This window comes from Phaethon lepturus, unplaced genomic scaffold (assembly GCF_000687285.1).
Source record: "Phaethon lepturus isolate BGI_N335 unplaced genomic scaffold, ASM68728v1 scaffold3089, whole genome shotgun sequence".
NCBI lineage: Eukaryota > Metazoa > Chordata > Aves > Phaethontiformes > Phaethontidae > Phaethon > Phaethon lepturus.
Genome location: NW_010563998.1, coordinates 70160 through 88542, shown reverse-complemented (window position 1 = coordinate 88542; position 18383 = coordinate 70160). Strand labels below are relative to the sequence as shown.

At 37.6% G+C, this 18383-nt stretch overlaps 1 protein-coding gene across 1 annotated transcript in view; it reads left to right on the top strand.

The window, feature by feature from the left end:
• Positions 1–1751: 1751 nt before the first annotated feature.
• KIAA1109 (KIAA1109 ortholog) overlaps positions 1752–18383 on the top strand; it is a gene marked incomplete at its 3' end in the record, with an annotated part of 85913 nt that continues 69281 nt past the window's right edge. The window contains exons 1-7 of the mRNA XM_010294702.1: positions 1752–1875; positions 5460–5576; positions 7447–7525; positions 8202–8266; positions 14426–14612; positions 15797–15878; positions 16504–16697. Of these exons, the coding sequence (XP_010293004.1) occupies positions 1779–1875; positions 5460–5576; positions 7447–7525; positions 8202–8266; positions 14426–14612; positions 15797–15878; positions 16504–16697 (821 nt within the window). The remainder of the gene's footprint in view (positions 1876–5459; positions 5577–7446; positions 7526–8201; positions 8267–14425; positions 14613–15796; positions 15879–16503; positions 16698–18383) is intronic.

Below are 18383 nucleotides of genomic sequence, written 5' to 3'. Positions count from 1 at the left end.
GCACTTCAAAAGAGTCGCCCTGTTGTCTCTTGGTAAGAAAGGGAAAAAACAAGTTCTTTCTGCCTTTATGCTGAAAGCGTTGATTTTGGTTTTTCTCTAGTTACCCTGTAACATTCACGGGTTACAGGATCTTGAGGCTGCCTGCAGAGACATCCTCTGCTTCATAATACAAGTTGACATGGAGTTTTTATTAAGGTACTGTGAATGTCTTAAAGCAAATCGCAGTGCCATTGTGTGATTTTAATTTGCTGCTGTAATGTCCCTTCTAAAACAAGGGCTTCTTTTTGTAAAGGGTGTGATGCTTATTATTCTCCTTTGTTGGGGAGCTAAGTTAGTAGCTTCTTTATCATCACTACTGGAAGCAGTATCTGATGTTTTGGTGTTGGGGGTGGTTGTTGTTGTTTGTTTCTGTTTATTGCTCTCACATTCTTTCCTCCCCATTCTGTGCCTTCTTACAGAAGATGTGGCAAACAAATTGTTGGCACTTGTTCTTGGGACGTTACTCATATTTTAGTTCAAAACATAGGGTCTTAGTTCAAGGTACTGTGTTTACCCAAATGTAGGGCAGAAACAAGTGTATTGAAGGCAAGTCTTTTTCAACTTCTCCTTCCACATCTTGTTTTCAGCTTATAATAGTGAGAGGTAGTATGGCTATTACAGCAAAAACTGGTTAAATTGTTAGTTTTGTTGCTAGCGCTTCTAAATACTGACTATTCTAAAAATGTTATGCCACTCAAAAACTAAGGTCCTACCAAAATTACTTAGACATTCTAGAGCTCCTGATGGAGCGCATCAGAGACTTCATAAAGGAAGGGAATAAAGTCTATTCATTTTTTTGTGGTTGTTGAATACTGACAGGAAGACAGACTGCCAGGAGCTGGAAGGTGTTTTTTTTTTAAAAAAAAAGGGCAGAATTAATGCTTATCTTCCTGTAAGAAGGCTTGACAGATTAACATCCAAGGGAGAAGACTTAAAATGAAACTAATGCAAGTAAAATACTGCTGTGTAATTACAGATGTTACTGAGTTGAGCTACTCCCTGTTAATGACACTTAATTAATATAACCCAGTTGCAAGGTGATTTACGGGTGGTTTGATTAAGTGTGTGAGATCAGAAGGACTGTTTTTCCGCTTTCTATAACAGAGACACTATGTAGTCACTTTTTATAAGGTGATGCAAAGGTACCTAAAGCAGAACTAATGGGCACAGTGGATTAAGAGGTTATGGGACTTTTCCATAGCTCCTTTAGAGAGTCTGCTTCAGCCTTTCCTTCCAGGGTTCAGTCTCATGTTGTCTCACGTTACCTTTTTGCATGTCAGAAGGCTTAATACAGATTCATTTTTATTTGCATATTCAGCTACCTTTTGACTTACTGCTATGGTCCAAGAGTTTTATAAACTTATTTGCTATTATATGCTCTGCAGGGCATTCAGGGTACTACATTTGGAGAGTGTATTCTGGCATTTTGTTGATCTGTAATCTGTTTTAAGGAGGCACGTGCTGGGAAACTCTTTGTTTCAGCAGGGATGAGTGAAAGTGTTTCTGGAGCTCTATGGAGTAGAAGAAAGGATGGCTGCGAACATCGTGAATATGTTATTGAAGGAATAAAACAAGTAAATTCATGTTTGTGTGGAACAGACTGTTAGAGATTATTTAACATGGAACGTACTCAATTTTCTCCAAACTGTACTGTGCTTGTTACGCATTTTGGCTTTTTTTTTCTTTTTCTTTTTTTTTTCCTTCAGTTCTATAGGTGCTGGTGCAAAAACAGTTTAGCAATGGATCAAAGAAAAAATGATAGTTTTGTCCCAAGTATCACGCAGTTGGAAGACTTCCTAACAGAACATGACTCCAATGTTGTTTGGCTGTTAGTAGGTAAGGTAAATCTATTCTGTTTTGATTAAATGTTTTTTTTGTATGTACTTTTAAATGTGCTTCTCTATATGCTTGCATACCAATATTGAATTTCTTCCCAAATTACATCAAAACATTGAAAATAGATTCTGATTTGTCGTACAGCTGGTTAGTGAAGTATGGCAATGCTACTTAAGTAATTCGGAAAGAAAAACTACAGAACTGTTTCCAATACTAACCATGCTGCAACACTTGGGAGATAAGTCCAGTGTTCAAAGGACGATGCTCTACAGCTGCTACTCTGCAAAATAAGAACTTGGACAGAACTTCTCTCCATGAAATAAGTTTTTTCTAAACCAGAGTACGCTGGTGATTAATTGTAATACCGTAACAAAAGATTAGCATTGTAGCACATGACAGGCAGATACAATAACTTCATTATACCAGTATGTGCATATCTGCCATTTAATATGGTATAGTTTCAATAGTGATATAAAGACTATTGTGTTTAATAACATAACTTCTAGACTAAATTGTGTGCCACAGTATCCCTTTGAGCCAAACTATCATGTACTTGGTTATGTTTTTGTAAATGTGCCTGATTTAGGTATGCTAATTTTTTAATACCACTAGTGCTATTGTTTATGTTTGTGTGTAGGTCCTTTTATTTTCTGAATCTATGAAGAAGTGGGTCAGGGACAGCAAAATAAAAATTAAGTTGTATTCAGGTCCAGATGAGAGTGCTAGAAGTATGTGATGAATTTGGACTTTTCCAAAGGTAGATAATACCTGCTTTTCAGCCTGGATTCTGAGGGGCAGCACAGGAAAAATAACTTTATTTTTTGATTTCTGGGAAGTTAAAGCATGTCTGTTGGCTTTTGACATACTGGAATTATTTTTCAGTAGGCCAAGCTGAATGGAAAGGACATAGGCAAATTAGCCGAGGGTGCTTTCTGAATATTACTTCGCTTTTAATGTATTGACACAGAAACTTTGTACTCAACATAAAATTCGAAGTGTAATTTAGACGGCTTATTGTTGGTCATGGTAAAATGTGGAACAAATGCAGAACAGATCTGAAAAATTTGTCACCAGAAGCTTTGACTTGAGACTTAGAGATGCTCAGGTCTTTCACCAAAGAATAAAAGTATCAAATTGCTGCCTGCAGAATTCTCTTTCTCTGGTTTTCCCTCTCTGCACTGGATTCCTAGAGCAAACTATTAGTTAATTCTACTTGGAAAGTATGTAGCATATAAGCAATTCCATGTAACAGCTATAATTTAAACCCAAAGGTTTGCTTCGTTTTCTTATTTGCTTGAATATATTAAACTTACAAATTTCTGTTTCACAGAAGGGTGAGTGGAACTCCAACAAATATAGTTCATCCCCTTTTTCTAAGGGCAGGTTGACCTATATACAATTATGCAGTTTTGGGGAGCTGCTGATCTCTTCAGTTGTAAGAAACCACTTGGTATTTTTAGAAACAGTGACACAAACAACAGAAAAAGCTGGATAGCCTCCTGTTGTTATGAGGTTTGGATAGAAACACATTAAAGTAATATTTATTAACTGACCCAGTTTCAGCCAGCCATTCCTCCTTTGCTTTCATCTGCTGACCTATGGCATCCTGTTATAAGAGAACAAAAAAAGATGTCAATAGTTTCTTCTCCTGAATCTTGAAACAGCTAACTGTTGATCCCAGAATTCTAGAAATGAACATGCTCCTCAAAGAGCTGGTGCTCAATTCTAGAATAATTTCTAAAAATCACATGCAGTAAAACTTTCCAAATATAATTTCCAAAATGTAGTTTCAGTGAAGGGGCTTTTAAAATCAAGAATATAATAGTGAGATGAATAGAGTTTAGGGGATCTGTCACTTTATAGAGGAGGTGAAATTTGGTGAGGGAAAAGAAAAGGTTACAGCTTGTGGCAGAGGTGAGACTGGTGGTAAGGCAGTGGATTAGGACCGAAGTGCCTGGAAACTGCACTAGTTTGCTGATTTTTTCTCAGCATATGTCACCTTAAAAGGGTACCTGCTTGGCTTTATCTACAAGTTAAGTGTGTAGTTGAACTTTAATCTCAAATTAAGTTTTATGACTGGAATGAGACCCTTTGAGTGTGAGTCATTCCACCTTTCTCCCTACATTGACAGAGGACCAGCAGTGAGTAGCTTACTCCTCTGAAAGCGAGGGGAGGTAAACGCTGTCCTTGGAGAGTGCCTTCACTGAATGCCAAAAGCAGTTTCTTTTTTGGGGTGTAGCTTTAACCCTCCCTGCCTTGTTTCTGTGTAATCACCCACACAGATTTGATTTGTTTTACGTGTCGCAGCTTACCTACCTGAATGTGTGAGCTACTTGAATTTTGGTCACACTGGATCCGTTTTCCAGTAAGGAAAAGACAAATTTGTGCAAGTCCTTCTCTTCTATCTTCTTATCTTTCAACAAAGCACAGGCGTCATTACAAAGCAGTGGAGCATCCCAGTGCAAAAAAATTAAGGGGCATTAAAAGGACAGGTGGTTTTTGTAATTTCTTTTGTTTGTGTTTTTTTTGGGGGTAATCATCTGAACTCTCTGCAGAGTGCAGGCATCATACCCATATGCCTTTTTGCACTTCAGATTTCCCATAACAGGCACAATAAATCTGAGTTTCTCAGTATGAAGTGTATATATAAATTAAAAACTTCTGTTACAAAGTTCAATGAGTATAATGAGTAGAGATACCGCAAATACAAAAATTGTTTTCTTTCCTACTCTGCTTTGGATGAAACAGAGTGGTAATTATCAGTAAAGTGAGTTAGAACTATTCTGTTCCCTGGCAGTCCCGTTCCTTTTGGGTTTGTCCTTCTGGAAGCTTTGAGAACCCTTACAGTTAGAAATAGGTTACTAGCTCTTAATCAACTGAAGTAAAAATTACTTTGGGGATTAGCAGACCTAATTTATTTTTTTTTAAACACGTTTCTCATTGGATTGCTGTTTCCTTTTTTTCCTATCAAATTCCATGCTTGAACTGTTGACAGATTTCTGCTGACCCAAGGCGCATTTCTCTCGGGATACAGCAACTTCAATGCTTCAATGGCTTCAGATGTGATAATGTTGCTTCCTGTGCTAAGATATGAAAGACTAGAAATCTAAGTTACAGTTCATAGTTTGGAGAAGGGTGGAGAAAGAATGTAGTCTGATTTTTGTTACGGTGTTTTTTTAGGGTGTTTTGAAATAAATGACTGTGTGGGATTGTGCATGTTATGATTTGTTCTATGAAATTTAACTTCTTGGATGATAAGGGATGCAATGAAATATGTGTTGCCCTTTGCAAGTCCTCAGGAGGATGTGAAATTTTTTTGGTGGGTTTTTTTATATTGAGGAATGGAAGAGCAGTGAAGAATCTATACTTTACTGAACTTCCCACTTCCCCTTTTTTTTCTCCCCATCTCTTTACATCCTTCTCATACCATCTTCCTGAAAACACCCATTAAAATGTCCCATCAGTTTCAAATATTTTGGAGACTAGGAAGAACGTTCTTGTGCTTTATAGTCTTAATAGGTAAGGCTTTTATCTAGGTCAGCATACTTCAAAAAATATTTTAATTCATTTTAATCTTTCAACAGCGACAATATTGTCTTGTGGATGGATTATCTACCTAACTTACTATAATTCCCGGAACATTGGACTCATTTTAACTTTGGTTCTTAACAGATTATATAAACATGGCTACATCCATATTGGTAAGTTATGATTCCTGTAATGCTGCTGTTTATCTACTGCTTTTTATTATACCTCGATTTGCTAAAACTCTTAAGTAAAATCAAAGCGTTCCTTTGTTACAGTAATTTGAAAATGATCAGCATGGGTTTAATTCAAGAAGAGAAAAAGTTCACTATCATGCTTTAGGGGGAGGATTCTTGGTGTTGGTAGAAAAACACCCCCTTTTTCACTGAAGTCTCTCATTATTTTGTATTAAAGTTTACTTGATAGGTTTTTAATTTTAAGTTGAGTTTACTTGTTTACTTTTTTCCGTTTAGCCCGTATACTTCATGTACTATAAAATCTGTACATTTTCCGTTACCTCTTTTTCGAAGCCCTGTAATCATGACGGTTAGTCTGCTAAAAGGAGAAGATTGACTCAGTCTCCCCCCCACCCCCCCCTGAACCTGCCTGAGCTGCTTCTGAGTTTTGCCTCATGCTTTGGTGTTAAGGGGTGCAGCCTCCCACTCCCCCCGCACCTTTGAGGCAGGTTATACGGCATCTGTAGCATGGGTAGCAGCCGCTGGAGTGGGCTTAGAGGGGCATAGCGGAGTCTCAAGCCTCAACTCCCTGTTAGGGCAGTGTCCTTGCTTTTGAATAAGCTGTCAGAACAACTAATCATGTTAATCCATACTGGGACTGTGATATGTAGAATTTATACTGCCTAGAACATTTGCATCAAAATCCATTAACTTTTCTTTTTTAAATATTGTAAAACTTTTTTTTTAATAAAACAGGTCAGTGCAAATCACTTGGGCACTCACCCACATTACAAAAATATCTGATGCTGAGTCACAGAGGGCTGTATCCCACAACCTCACTCTGACTGCTCTTTTAATTTTCTTTCATTTATTCTTCCATGCCTTCCTCTGTCTGCTTCCCAGAATGACGATGACTTTAGTTCTGGACTCTTTCTGCAACTATTCATCGTAAATGTAGTGAAAACTTAAAAAAAACAACAAAACCAACCCACCCACAACCACCTGCCAAAGAGACACCTGCAATAATTTGCTTATGTCCTCAAGAATTTAAGAACTGTAATCCAAACCATTTTCAAATCCAACTTTTTGAGCAGCAATATAGATGAAATACTTATTGGCTGCTACACTTGATCTGTGGGCTTTTATTAAAATTTCTCTGTGAAATTGCTATTAAGTAAAGGCAGCTGGACATAGCTGGCCAAATATATGGTGTTCTCTATAAACTTGATCAGTGAGAAGAACATAACATTAATTAAATCCCGTGAGTTAAAGCTTGGCTTCCATCAATTAATGTTGATATTTATTTTTTTAAAACAAATCATGGTTTACTTAACTTTCTGTGGGTGAGGTGGAAAGCCTTAGCAAAAATAGGGGCTATTGCATTACCTGCTGGTCTTTCCATGCTTATTAATCCTTTCTGCTGTAAACACAGTTGTCATAATAGTTGGACTGAAACCTTTATAGGCATTTAAAATTTGAAAAACTATTTTGTCAGGAATCTGTATTTCTCTAATTACGGTCTTATACACAATGACTTGATACAATAAATTTCTAAATAGCTTTCCTAACTCTTTTCACAAGCTTTGCAAGGCACCTGGATGTTGCTGAGTGACTAGTGTGTCTCAGGGGGTTGGCTGTATTCTTGGGTGGTACCAAACCCAGCACCTTTTGGAGTTGTGTACTTTTTGTCTTGTGTGTTCTGAATCTCTTGACTCCCCTTCTCCTCTGAAAGTCAGTGTGTTTTCAAAGGGAAAACTCAAGATACCCAGTAAACCTGTTACAAATAATTGAATACTATATTCTTTCTGTTCAGAAAATAAAGCATCAACAACTTTAGGCCAATGTCTGATAAACACTTTTTTCACACTAGGTTCCTTTTCGTTCTCTGTGCTGTCTGGAAAAGTCATGGTTCGTGAAATCTATTTCATCACGGAAGACATGTCTATCAGGTACAGATTGCCAAGAGAGTCATTCTTCTAAATAGTGATTTCAAATACAGTGAATGTATGTGTCTAAATAACACGTATCAGAATATTGTCTTACAAATGAGCAATAAATATATTTGTAAATGTTAAAAATCAGCTGACTCTTTTGATGGTAATATTTAGACATTCTTAGATACTTGTTAGCTCATTTGCGGTTTGAGCGTTATCAGTTGGAAGTGAGTAGTGGATAAGATTCTAGTTGTCCTTGATATTTGTAAAAGAAAACACTTCAGAGATTGAAGGAGAACTACTTTTTCATTAATGTCTTTCACTGCCTCATGCTCCTGCTTTTAAGTCTGGAAGATTCATTTTGGTCAAGTAGTTTGCATTTATTTACTGGAATTGAGTAATATGTTTCATGAATTGTGCACTAGTGAATAGTTTGTATTTTTCATTCTTGCTGTTAAATTTGGAAAGCCTTGAGAAGGCCATGGATATGGGGTTTTATACAAGTTTCAACTGATGCAGTAATTGTATAATACATTGCATTCTTTGTGCTGTAATGCTTTGTGCTTTAATACTGCTGGTACACTACTGCAGTTCCAGATCTTTGCACTGCATAAGGCAACGTGTCATGCAGCTGCACGTAGGATTTTAGATTATCACTCAATTTCTGCTTTATCTCATTTATTTAATTTAGAATTCAAGATGGATTTATCATATTTCGCTGGTGGAAGATGTACAACCCTAAGCAGAAACAGCATGGTAGGTTTCTCAAAAAGGTTTCAAAGTTTACAGGGAGCCTACAGAAAAAGACTTCCTTTGCACAATCACATGCGTGTAATTGATTTGTTAGTATGTACTTGAAGTACATTGAATCATCAGAAGGTATGAGTTCTTTTAACTGGCTGATCTGTGTTAGTAGACTAGAACAAGGCAATGAAATAAATACAGGATGCATTATCAGGGACTTGCATCCTTCTTAAGACAAACCATTAACTTCAATAGTAGCCTTCATTAGCTCTAGTCTAAGCATAATTGACCCTGTATTGAAGTTTATAACTGTGATAAATAGAGACTTCTTATGTTCTGGAAACGATTTCAGTTTTCAAGTTGTAGTGTTGTGCTGTCAGTATTTTAGCAGAAGTGTTTCGGTAAGGGGATGTTCTTTAGTACGTGATAACCCTGTGTCTTGATGACATCTATGGTCATAGAAGTGGGGAAGTGTGAAAGAGAAATTAATTTTTCTTCCTTATCTCTGGTTGAAGAAGGATGATTAACACCAGATGCAAGAGACTAATTGTATCTGTGGAAAATGCTGTGGAAAAAAAAATAAGTAGCCTTGTGATGTATGCTTAGTCTTTTATAGGATTAGAATCTGGTTGAATGAATCTCAGGTCCTGCCTCACTTGACTTGTGAAGCATCACAGCTCCATTGCTAATTCAAGGAGGTCCAGAAATGGCAACTGTCTACAGTTGAGGAGGGCACTAATAGAGAGGGTCATTGCACTTTGGAAGGAGCTTTTTTCCCCATCTGCCCTTTGGAAGTGGCCTCTGATGGTGTGAAGCCTCTTAGACTTGTCAGCAAGCTTGTGCAGCTGTTGCTTTGTCAGTACCAACTCAACAGTGGTAGCAGTACTGCATATGCGTTACAGTGATACGAATTAGGAAGAGCTGCTCACATCTTTTTACTGAGACATTACTAAGCCTCTGAGGTGATAGGACACAATTCATGTTCTTTATACCGTAAGAAGACTAATTCAAAAAGTGTAACCTAGTCTCAGAGTTAATTAGAATTTTCCAACCACAGGTTATTGTCCAACAGGTTTTCATAGAATTTTCTCCATCTGCTAGTTAAAACATATTTCTCTAGTGGCTTACAGAATGAGAAAATGAATTGAACTTAATGCAATAAAAAGAGTTGTGTCTGTCTCTTATGGTGGTATTTTTGCTTGGCGGTATTGAAAGGCACCTTTCTGCTGCCATTTAAGACTGCATAATTAGTGGACAAATAATACAAGTAACAAAGGAGGTCAGAGATGTATAGGTCTGGCGATAAAGTAATGTGAATAAAATACTTTCTTAAATAATCACTTGCTTTCCTAGGAAAAATAACTATGCTCACTTTACATTTTGATTATTTAGCAGAGATGCTTTCATTTTTAACCTTAAAGGAAAAATAAAATCTTCGATGATTCTTAGCCTACTGTAGTATTTTCTTCCCAATACTTTTTAATCTGTGTCCTGGTTTCAGCCAGGATAGAGGTGGTTTTCTTCACAGGAGCTAGTGTGAGACTGTGTTTTGGATTTGGGATAAGAAACTGGTGATAAAGTGCTGATGTTTTGGGTTGTTGCTGAGCAGTCAAGGACAGTCCAGCCTCTTGTGCTGGCCTGCCAGTGATCAGGCTGGGGGTGCACAGGGAGCTGGGAGGGGACACAGCCGGGACAGCTGACCCAGGCTGGCCAAAGGGATATTCCCTACCATACGACGTCATGCCCAGTACATAAACTGGAGTTGGCCGGGGGGCGGAAATCGCTGCTCGGGGACGGGCTGTCGATCACGGGGTGGTGAGCAATTGCTGTATTGGGCATCACTTGTTCTTGTACATTCCTTTGTCGGTATGATTGTTGTTATCATTTTTGTTTCCTTCTCTCTTGCTGTCCTATTAAACTGTTTTTATCTCAACCCACAAGTGTTTTCCCAGTTCTCTCCCCGTCCCGCTGGGGAAGGGGAAGTGGGTGAGCGGCTGTGTGGTGCTTAGTTGCCAGCTGGGGCTAAACCACAACAATCTGCTTGATCGCAACAGAAATACCCCTGAAATACTGACTGAATTGCGAAGGCTGATGGGATATTGCATCTTGTTTTGTTCAAGGATTACTCCCTTACAGCTGTCACACAGAATGGTTGGAAGACCTGTTATAGCTAGACGTTACTGATGTTATACCTTTGTTCCAGATCTTCCAGAAAACGAAAAACCAAAATAGACCTGAGATCTTGCTATAGAAAAACAGATAGGCTGAATCAGGGCTATTAACAATTTAAAAATCCCACCAAATACTTACAAAAACACAAGCCTTAAATATTTTAATAGATTTGCTTGGAAAAAATACATCTTCATGAAGACTTAGATATAAGCAATAACAATTAGTTTCCGAGTGTTGTGGTTTGGTTTTTTTTAAGTTATGTAACTGAAGTGCAGGGTGCTCCTAATGATAATGTGAAACGCAACAGGAGTGGGATTTTGTCTTTCATAGTGGTGATAAACATGAAGTCCTGTTAGTGTAGAAATAATGTGACCGCACTCTATTTTTTTTTCTGAGAGATATTTAGAGTATTAGAGGAGGGCTTTTTTTGTGCACAAAGGGGAGGCTGGTGAAGGATCCTGAAATATTTGGAGTACTTAATAAGGGAGCTCCCTTTCAGGTGTCCTTAACATCATCTCTTTGGTAAAAGGCTGTACTCAATAATCCAGTTTTCAGTAGTAAGATTATAAATTTTAAGTGCCACTACAATTGTACACAAGGAGCTGAACTTCAGAGTGAGGACATCTTAAATTTCCTAAAAGCTATCTTTGTCTGTTCAAATGCGTATGCAGCTTGTACATGTCTCCGTCTCCTGAAGGAATGTGCTGAAGGTAGTGCAGACTCATATATTCCCCGCTGAGCTTGTAGGAGGAGAAGGACTAGAAATTCATTCATGTATTCAGAGGTTTTAGAACCAGAAGGGACTTCAATGTTCATCCAACCCAGTCATACAAGTCGTAAAGTTTTCCCTGTAAGTGAAATAAGTGACATTTTACAAAGATTGAGTGACGACATGTTCAATACGTTATGCCAAAGTAAAATTGCTTTTTATACTAGGATTTACATATTCATCTTAATACAACTTCAGCTTCCAGGTTGTTACTCCTGTCAGTAAGAAAAGTGCAGCGGTGTTCCATGTGCCCATGGAATATGTTCGTGTGTTACTGGGAATTTTTTCCCCTGATAACTACTTTCTAATCACGTGGCTTCTCAGCCTTCTTCCTGAGGAGCTGAAGAATGAGGCAGTACCTGCCAGTTACTGCTGACCCGCTGAGATCCACTGACTTTGCAAGTCTTGTGAGGATATGCAAACTGAGTGGAGAGTGGGATCTGGGATTTGTCAGAGAAGAGTGAAGGTTAATTAGGAAAAAGAGGGCAAACTCAGAGGACAGTTTCCTTCGCTCTGGTGTATGTGCTTTGCAAAATGCTTTACGGTATATTCTTCCTATTGAACTTCTGGTAGTCAATATGTGTTTATGAGCAAGGGGTAGATTACAATAATGGATGTTAGGAAGCATTACTATTAAACCTTTGTGTTGGAAAAATGAAAATGCTTTGCCTTCAGGTTTTTTTTCCCCCGCCTCACGTTTCTTCTAAAGTTAAGAGAATTATTTTGTTACCATTCTTCTGAGAAGAGGAAAACTAACCCATCAAAATTGTCTACCTGCCCACTGAAGTCTAAAGTAAATGTTGCTGTAAGACTTGAGTTGCACTATAATGTAAAGGTGCTTCTCATGAAGACTTAATCTCAGTTCCTTGCATGAGAGAAGGTTTGAACCACAAAGAATTTGGATAATGTTTCTTGATAACCTGTAGTGAAGTTGCATTTCCTGCTGCGGTTTTTTAGAAGTTCCTCAGTTTGACCTAGCAAGTGCAATCTGTTTTTCATCACGGCACTATGTTTGTTCTAGGCATGTCATACCAGTCTTGAAACAACTTCATAGAAAAAGTCGAGTATGTGGGTTGTCTTTCTGCCTTGAGTGTTAAATTAAACCATACTGGGACTTGAGAGTAGGTTTTGTACATACTTGAGAAATGAAAGTGGTTTAGTAACAAAAGTTGGAGGATTATGTTGTGAATAGGGCACACCCAGATGCCTTGGCTTAGGTGCCACAGCAGATTATCAATTTTTGTATTGTAAAACTATGTAGTGTAGTTTGTGAGGTACTTTTTAAAGGGGGACTACTGTTTTGAGAACCAGTTCCCCTACTTTTTATTTTCAGGAGTGACATGTTTCACATTCCCATTAGGTTTTATTTAGTGGCTGTATTTATGTTGAATTGTTTGTGTAGGTGTGATACAAACATTTGAATAAATAATAAATAATACATCTTGATTAAACTCTGTAGGAAGCAAATGTCAAAACCTTGGCTACATTAGTCACTTTGATTCCAACGAATGTTGATAAAACTTCAGTATTTTGCTATCAGTTTGGTAGTTCCTTTTATATGACCTACATATATGCTTCTTTGAATCATTTAACTATATGGCATTCAGATGTGTCTCTTGTCTCTCTTTGCTTGCCTTTGTCTTCTTTTTTTCTTTTCCAAAAGAGTCTTAAGCAACTAAATTAGTGAGTGGAGGTCAAATCTTATTTTTGTTATTAGGGAAAAGAGATAGTTGTCTCTTTAAATCCTCTTTAAAAAAAGTAATGACTACCTATGATTTAATTTAGTTAATGAGGTCTAATGCTTGCCTCCAGGAATTGAAAAATTACATTTATTTGTGTTCTTGATGATACTGAGATCTTCCAGGTGAACAGTTGTGTATCCCAGTCTTTGTCCATGTCATCCTTTGCCTGTGTCTTACTGATGTAAGTTAACATTACTTACGAACGGATTTGATAGTGCTTTTATGAAAACAAGAAGGAACTGAAACTGGCTCATTAACTTTTCTGTCTCCTGTTCAAGAAAACTGTGATGTCAGTGCTTTCTGGAGACTTACTATACATTTACTTTTTTTTTTTTTATAATGATATGGAAATTTCTGGTAATCTATGTGTGGGGGTAAAAGGTGGGTTGCTGTTGTTGGGTCAGGGTTGTATAGATGTGTGACATCAGGGGACAGATGAGTTTGTTAGCAGAGAGGGTGCATTTAATAAAGCAGGTGTCTCTAAACTTTGCCTCTTGGGCAGCTGCATTTCTTCTCTTGACCTTGACCACAACAGCAGCGGTGTTTGCTCTGACTTCTTAGTTTCTAGTGTCTGTAGGAAATGTTGCCTTCAGTTTGTAGCCCCTGAGATTGGGGACTGCTGTAATAAACATTGATGCTTCAACTTCCTAAAGTCTGTTTGACTTGGAAAGACCAGATCAGGTTTTAGAGCAGCTCAGGTCTCCTGAGTGAATGCGTAATGGGCACTCTTTCAACTAGGTAATTAGGGGGAAGTTGTGCAAGCTTTTACCTCACATTAACTACATAATTAGGTCATACTCTCTAAGGCAAAAGTATGTGAAAGTGTGTCACAAACAGCTCTGTATGCGATCAGTAGGCATTAAACTAGTTTTTAAGTATCGGAGGGTCAAGCTAATATTAACAGTTAAAATTCTAAATTTGTGAAAGTGTTGACTGTTTGTGTAAAATAAGTATACTTCTTGTTAGTTCTGCATATTAACGTTCTTTGTTTCTTTGTAAAAGAAGGCCTTTTCCCAGTTCAGGCATGCTGTACCACGGAGCTTGGCTAGAAAACCGTTTGGTTTTTGAGATTGAGTTGGTCTCAAGTACTGATATCTGTGCCAAAAACCAGAAGATGGCACTGAGGCTTCTGTGCTGTGCATCAAGAGGGATTTTTGTTTGTTTGTTTTTATATATGATACTGAATAAACCTCACTTACCATTTTGTGCAGCTCCCGCCTGCATTTATTTTTGGATTGTGACCCAAGGGTGAAATGCCTTTCAGGTTTTAGATTTTATATGTAACTCTCTTATTTGCCAAGTTTTACTGATTTTCTTAGAACGGTGTAGTTACTTTCTGGAGTTTTTTACTGCTTTTTAATATGTACCCCAGCAGCTGTTCACTATGGTGTAGATTGTATGTGCAAAATGTGCATATTTGAAAACCTGTAAATATTGTGAGGGAATGTTGGAATAGAATTAGAAACTCTTTTGCTACTATTTGTTTAGATCCAAAGGCAGAAACACGACTGTATATTATGGTGAATGACTTTGAATTTCATGTGTACAACCGTTCTGAGCTTTATGGACAACTTCAAGAACTATTTGGCTTGGATCCCACAATAATTCCAGCAAAGAAAGATGATGAAAAAGCACAAGTAAATGGGAGGCAGAGAACACATACCAATCTTGAAAGGTAAATTATTATTCATTTTGCTATTTTGTTGATGCTTTGTTCTGCAAAGTGCTGAACTAATGGGGTAATGTTTTGTTAATGTATGCTCTGGAGGCCAAATGGTTGAAGCACAGCTGAGAGAGAAATTGCACTGACAAGCCTGACAGTCTAAATCTTTCTCCTTTCCTCAGCCATCCTACCATAATAATTAAAGAACACAACCAAACAAACCAAATGCTCCTTGTTTAATGATCAGAGACAGGTTGAAAAATCTATGTGAAGTACAATGTAGAAAGGGAGCATGTGTTCAAGAGGATTATGCTTGCAGAATAATAATGATGTTGCTCAGTAGCAGTAATAGCTGCTCAAGACACTGGATAGGCAAAATGTGAGGATCTGTGTGGTGCTGGGAGGACTTACTGGTTTTTGAGCTTTAAACTCGGGCTGATTTCTCAAGTTGTCGTCTTAGGGCTGTGTCTTTGTGTATAGCTACACAAACCTTCTTTTCTTATTTTATTCCTCTTTCTGGGGTACCCCAGAAAACATGGTGCAAGTCTATAAGGAGTTCTTCTACATGGCTTATGTGTAGTGGAGTCAGATGTTCCATAATAAGCCTCTCTCTGGGTAGAATCACACCAGACTGATTTGTTGGCAGGAGCAGAGAAGATCTAATGAGACTTGAGTCCTTCCACTGCTGCTGGCCAGTACGTCTTAATAATTACGTAGTGGGCAGTGCAGGATGCTGTGGCAGTCCCAAGGTTGGGTAGGGGCTGTGCCTCTGAGCCAGTCTATTCATGTTTTCATCTTACGCCGTTATTGACAGGTGCAGGAAGGACTTCTGCCTTTGGGGAGGACCCGTCTTGGGGAACAAAAAAAGCCCACACCTAAATAGGAATATTTAGAACAGACCAAGTTCCCTCGAGGCAGATTTATTTAACTGTTGCTCTGTGTTAAACACATCACGGTTGTTTTCTGCCTGTGTCAGCTCAGTATACCAGCACGTGAGGTGTAGCCACGTATGCTTCCTGCTGTTCTTCCAGGCTTTGGAGGAGTCTGCAGTAGACCGCTAGCAGGTCCCTTACCAGGAGGCAGCCCTGTGGGAAGGAGAGTTCCCCGAGAGCTGTGCACCAAAGACTGCTAGAAGAAAAGGTTGGGTAGCTTTTCTGCAGAAAAAATGAAATAATAATACCTATTTTTTCCCATAGTGTTAAAGTAAAAACAGAATCTCAAGACCCTTCTTCTTCATGGAGATCACTTATTCCAGTCATTAAAGTCAATGTGAGCACGGTAAGTGAAAAGATCTTGATAATGAAAATATTTAGCAGTATATGCTGAAAAATCAGGCTTGCCATTCATTTTTCTTATACATTCTTTTTGAGTTTTTGTTCTCCTTTGTGCTTTAAAAAAGTTTTAAAATGACATCACCACCTCTACTGGCAGAGTCACAAATCCTTCTGGTGCTGATGGAAACATGGTTATGTCCTCTGTTTTGGGAAAAACTTGTGTTTTAGACTTGTAACGGTCTCAAGAATATCACCAAGTAATTAAACTCGATAATGGGTGTTATACAATGTGCTGTGTGTTGGGTTATTGGGAGGTGTTTGGGGCTTTTTTTTTTCCTTTTTTCTTTTCTTCCCTGTATCTTTCAATAGGGATATTAGGTCACATTCCTTAAAAGTTGATGTTGCCTCCCAAAAAAAACTCAAGAAAACTGCTGTTGAGGTGGTAGGAGATAGGATATTGAGAGTTTAATTTACAAGGTGGTATTCTTAGATATGCACAGATTATGGCCAGGATTTTTGTCCATAGTCTTTATCGCATGTGGCTAGTTAAACTGCATTATTATAGGTAAATACCTATATATACAAAAAAGGAGTCTATAACAAGTAATTGGGTTTTCTATTTCATTTAGGGTCGCTTGGCATTTGGGAATCATTATCAGCCACAAACGCTTTGTATTAACTTTGATGATGCTTTTTTGACATATACTACAAAACCACCTTCGAGCCACCTTGATCAGTTTATGCACATCGTGAAAGGAAAATTGGAAAATGTTAGAGTCATGCTGGTTCCAAGTCCAAGATATGTTGGTCTTCAAAACGATGAGTAAGTTTTGGGGTTTTTGTCTCCATATTATTTTATTATTTATTTTAAGAGAATGAAGAAAACAATGTTGGTTTTGTTTCTGTGACTTTATTTTTCTTCATGTGCTTAGACAGTTGGCATTTTTACCACTTTGAAAGTTTTAAATGTTGGATCTTTGAAACTGTTTTATTTATGGAGAAAAGTACTGTTTTTCTATGTCATTGTAGCTTTTTGTGTGTGTGTTCTGCTCTGTGTGTTCAACTGTATTCAACTTTTATTTTCCTTCACTCAGGTACTATAGCTGTATGTGGGCTTTAAAAGCACTAAATTTCTAGGATAAATGCAAAGTTTAAGGTGTTGACTTCTGTAGACCTGATTTGCATATGGTTTGGAAAATATATTTTTTTAAAAATGGGCAAAAGGTGCACAATACTTGCTGTAGTAAAAATCGTGTTACCTTTTGAAAACAGATTGCTGATTCTTTTACTTCTGTGTATTCTGCATAAGTGGGGTTATGCAGCTTTAACAAACTGAATGGTAATAAATCAAGTGAAAGAAAGGGTGCTTGCATGAAATTTTTTGACTCAAGGATTCTCATTTTATTGCACTTTAAGCAGCAAGACATTTATGTGCATACTATATTAACATTCTTGATTGATATGGTATGAACATCATAGCCAGAATTTTCTGGATTATTTTATTTCATGCTTACAATGTTATACAGCAGATAACTTGGACAAAAGTGCTAAATTTCAAAGTCTTTCCCAGGCGTTATGGGCTCAACAAAAAATAAATAATGTACACTATCCTTGGACAATAGTGTGTATGAGTTTATGTAAAATGATTATACTATTTTATACCTCCTAAACAACAATATCCAGAGAATGAATTATATTCTACATCATTTGACTGTACTTTAATTGGCTTTGTATCAGCCAAATACTGCCATCTATAATATGTCTTTATATGTTTTCAAATAACATTCTGTGGATGTGTACAGAATCTTACTCTTCCAACATGACGACAAAGGAAATTTCTCCAATTAACGTGGAAAACAAACAAGATTACAACCAAATAGGATTAAGATACTCAAACTATTAGCTTTTTCTCCTGCTTCCACTAAGTATTTATTTCTATGATGCCACCATCCCTACAGCTGCTGAAGGATGGCATGTGTGCAGAAAACATGTGCCCTAATTTACTGGGTAGATTCAAGAAATGACCCAGTTGACTGGAAATTGGGAATGTTTCAATCTTTAGAGCCTGCCCTCTTATGCTTCTTTGGTTTGTAAATTAAGCTCAGTGTCTTAACTTTCAGAAATTCCTGCAGGCAACGCACGTATAAAAAACAGCTAAATGACTTGACATTTTTCACAGTAGGTTTTTGATGTTTTTATCAATTAGTCAGTTTGTTACAAACTTCATGTTATATTACAAGCAGACACCTCAATGCCTCCATAACTTTTTGCAAATAAATCTTCCAAAACCCAAGGAAAAAAAAAAATTGTGCTAGGAAAAGCACATCAAAACAGAACACGTTTGGAATGCAGTGACTAAGTCAGCAGGCTCAAACTGGAAGTTTAGGGTAGATATTAGGAAATACTTGTTACTTATAATCTCATTATCATTCATTGCCATTATCTAATTTGGTTTTGCAAATGGCCTGTGGTGGGGATTCTAGGGTTTAACCACCTCCATCAGCTAAGT